Below are 1,761 nucleotides of genomic sequence, written 5' to 3' on the forward strand. Positions count from 1 at the left end.
AGCGGCTCTTTCCTTACCTCCCCAGGGCTCGGCTCCTCTACAACAACAACTTCGGGCCAAATTTCCGAGGTCCTGGGCCCTGGGCCATTGTCAACTACAGTCAGATGCCTCTGGGACCATATGTGACCGGTAGGTCAGGGGTTCGAGCAGATGCTCCCAGGCAGAGAAATTCAGGGGATGGGGGGACCCCGCCGTCCAGCAGGTCAGTGGGGACGGGGATGGAGCACCTCGCTGGGGGTGGTGGTGGGGCTGCAGGTCAGCGGCTCTTCTCCCTCCTTACCTCCCCAGGGCTCCTTCGGCTCCTCCCAGATCTACAACAACAACTTCGGGCCAAATTTCCGAGGTCCTGGGCCAGGCGGCATTGTCAACTACAGTCAGATGCCTCTGGGACCATATGTGACCGGTAGGTCAGGGTTTCGAGCAGATGCTCCCAGGCAGAGAAATTCAGGGGATGGATTTGAGTGGGCCAAGAGCATCGCCAAAGGACGGCAGGCAAGCAAGGTGTTTCTTCTCTCATCGCAGATATTTAGCTGTTTCCACGATTTTCCTCCGCAGCTCCCGTTTCCAGCTGAGGTAAGGCTGTGCTTACTGCTCTCCGCGTTTTGTTCGCCGGGGTCTCGTGGGAACACACGTGCAGACACGTGACGGGGCGGCCAGCTGTACGAGGGCTCCACTCCGTGCTGCCTCCCTGAGTGCCGGTGTCTGGATGCAGACTCTGGCTTGAGCAACCACAGTGGGTACTGGCAGCGGAGGCAGGAACAGGGGCAGGATCCTTCCCAAAGCCCTCAGGCCGGACGCCCGAGCTGGCTGCCCCTGCCCGGGGGGGTCAGCACGCTCCCCCTGCCCCTCCTTTGGTGTGGGGAGGGTCCGGAGCCTGGCTGACGGGCAGCTCTCCCCTCTCCTTGCAGCAGCCCCCGGGGGCCGCTCCCCGGCCCCCCAGCCAAAAGCCGCCCTGTCGCTGGAGGAAGGGCAGGGGAAGCGCGGCAGCGTTGCCTGCGTGGAAGACAAGCTGCTGCTGGCGCTGCCGGGCTCTCCTGCTCCTGCTTCAAGTGTGCTTCAACCAACGCGACCCCCTGCCGTCGCTGGAGCGGCTGGGACGGGGGTTTAATTTCCGTGTACATTTTTTGCACTTTCTTATTGAAGACTTGAAGAGTTTGTCTGGGCAAGGAGGACTGAGCTGAGAAGGGAGGTAGAGTCACGGTGTTTATGTCTGGTTTTATTGGCATGTGTGGGGTGTGAGGGGAGGCCGGTGGGTGCCCTGCTTCCTGGCCGGCTGCTCCAAGGCGCCCGTCCGGGGCTGAGCCGGCTCCTGCTCCTGAGCTTCCTTGTAAGGTCCATTTTTACGTCCTCGTGGTGTTTGAGCAAGTGCATGCGTGCTGCCAGCCCCGCTGCCAGAGCCTGCCCGCTGCCGGAGCCTGCCTGCCCAGCCCCGGCGGGAGCATCGGCGTGCGCCAGCACTGCTGTGGGGAGTCCCGGCACCGTCCTGGCAGTGGGGCCACGGCAAGGCCGGGGCTCCCGGCGTGCCAGGCTTGGGGCACGCAGGTGGAGGTGATGGGGGCAGGAGGGAGGGGACGGCCGGAGCCGGGACAGGGACACCTGCGAGCGTGGTGAACACCGACTGCGCCGCAGTGCCGGAGGCTGACGGCAGCTGTGAGCAATGCCCCTGCGTTCACTTCGTACTCTCTGTGTCCCGGTTTCTGTTCTCTGTGTCTTAATAAATCCTTTTGGAAGGATGCAGCGGGAGCCTGGCGGGGGTGAGCG

General features: G+C 63.4%; 1 protein-coding gene across 1 annotated transcript in view; it reads left to right on the forward strand.

The window, feature by feature from the left end:
• CHD5 (chromodomain helicase DNA binding protein 5) overlaps positions 1-1,729 on the forward strand; it is a 32,353-nt gene extending 30,624 nt beyond the window's left edge. Inside the window, exons 36-38 of the mRNA XM_019470736.1 lie at positions 248-403; positions 523-573; positions 909-1,729. Coding sequence (XP_019326281.1) covers positions 248-403; positions 523-530 — 164 coding nt within the window. The 3' untranslated portion in view covers positions 531-573; positions 909-1,729. The remainder of the gene's footprint in view (positions 1-247; positions 404-522; positions 574-908) is intronic.
• Positions 1,730-1,761: the final 32 nt, after the last annotated feature.

The sequence above is a fragment of the Aptenodytes forsteri genome, unplaced genomic scaffold (assembly GCF_000699145.1).
Source record: "Aptenodytes forsteri isolate BGI_AS27 unplaced genomic scaffold, ASM69914v1 Scaffold16, whole genome shotgun sequence".
Classification (NCBI taxonomy): Eukaryota; Metazoa; Chordata; class Aves; order Sphenisciformes; family Spheniscidae; genus Aptenodytes; species Aptenodytes forsteri.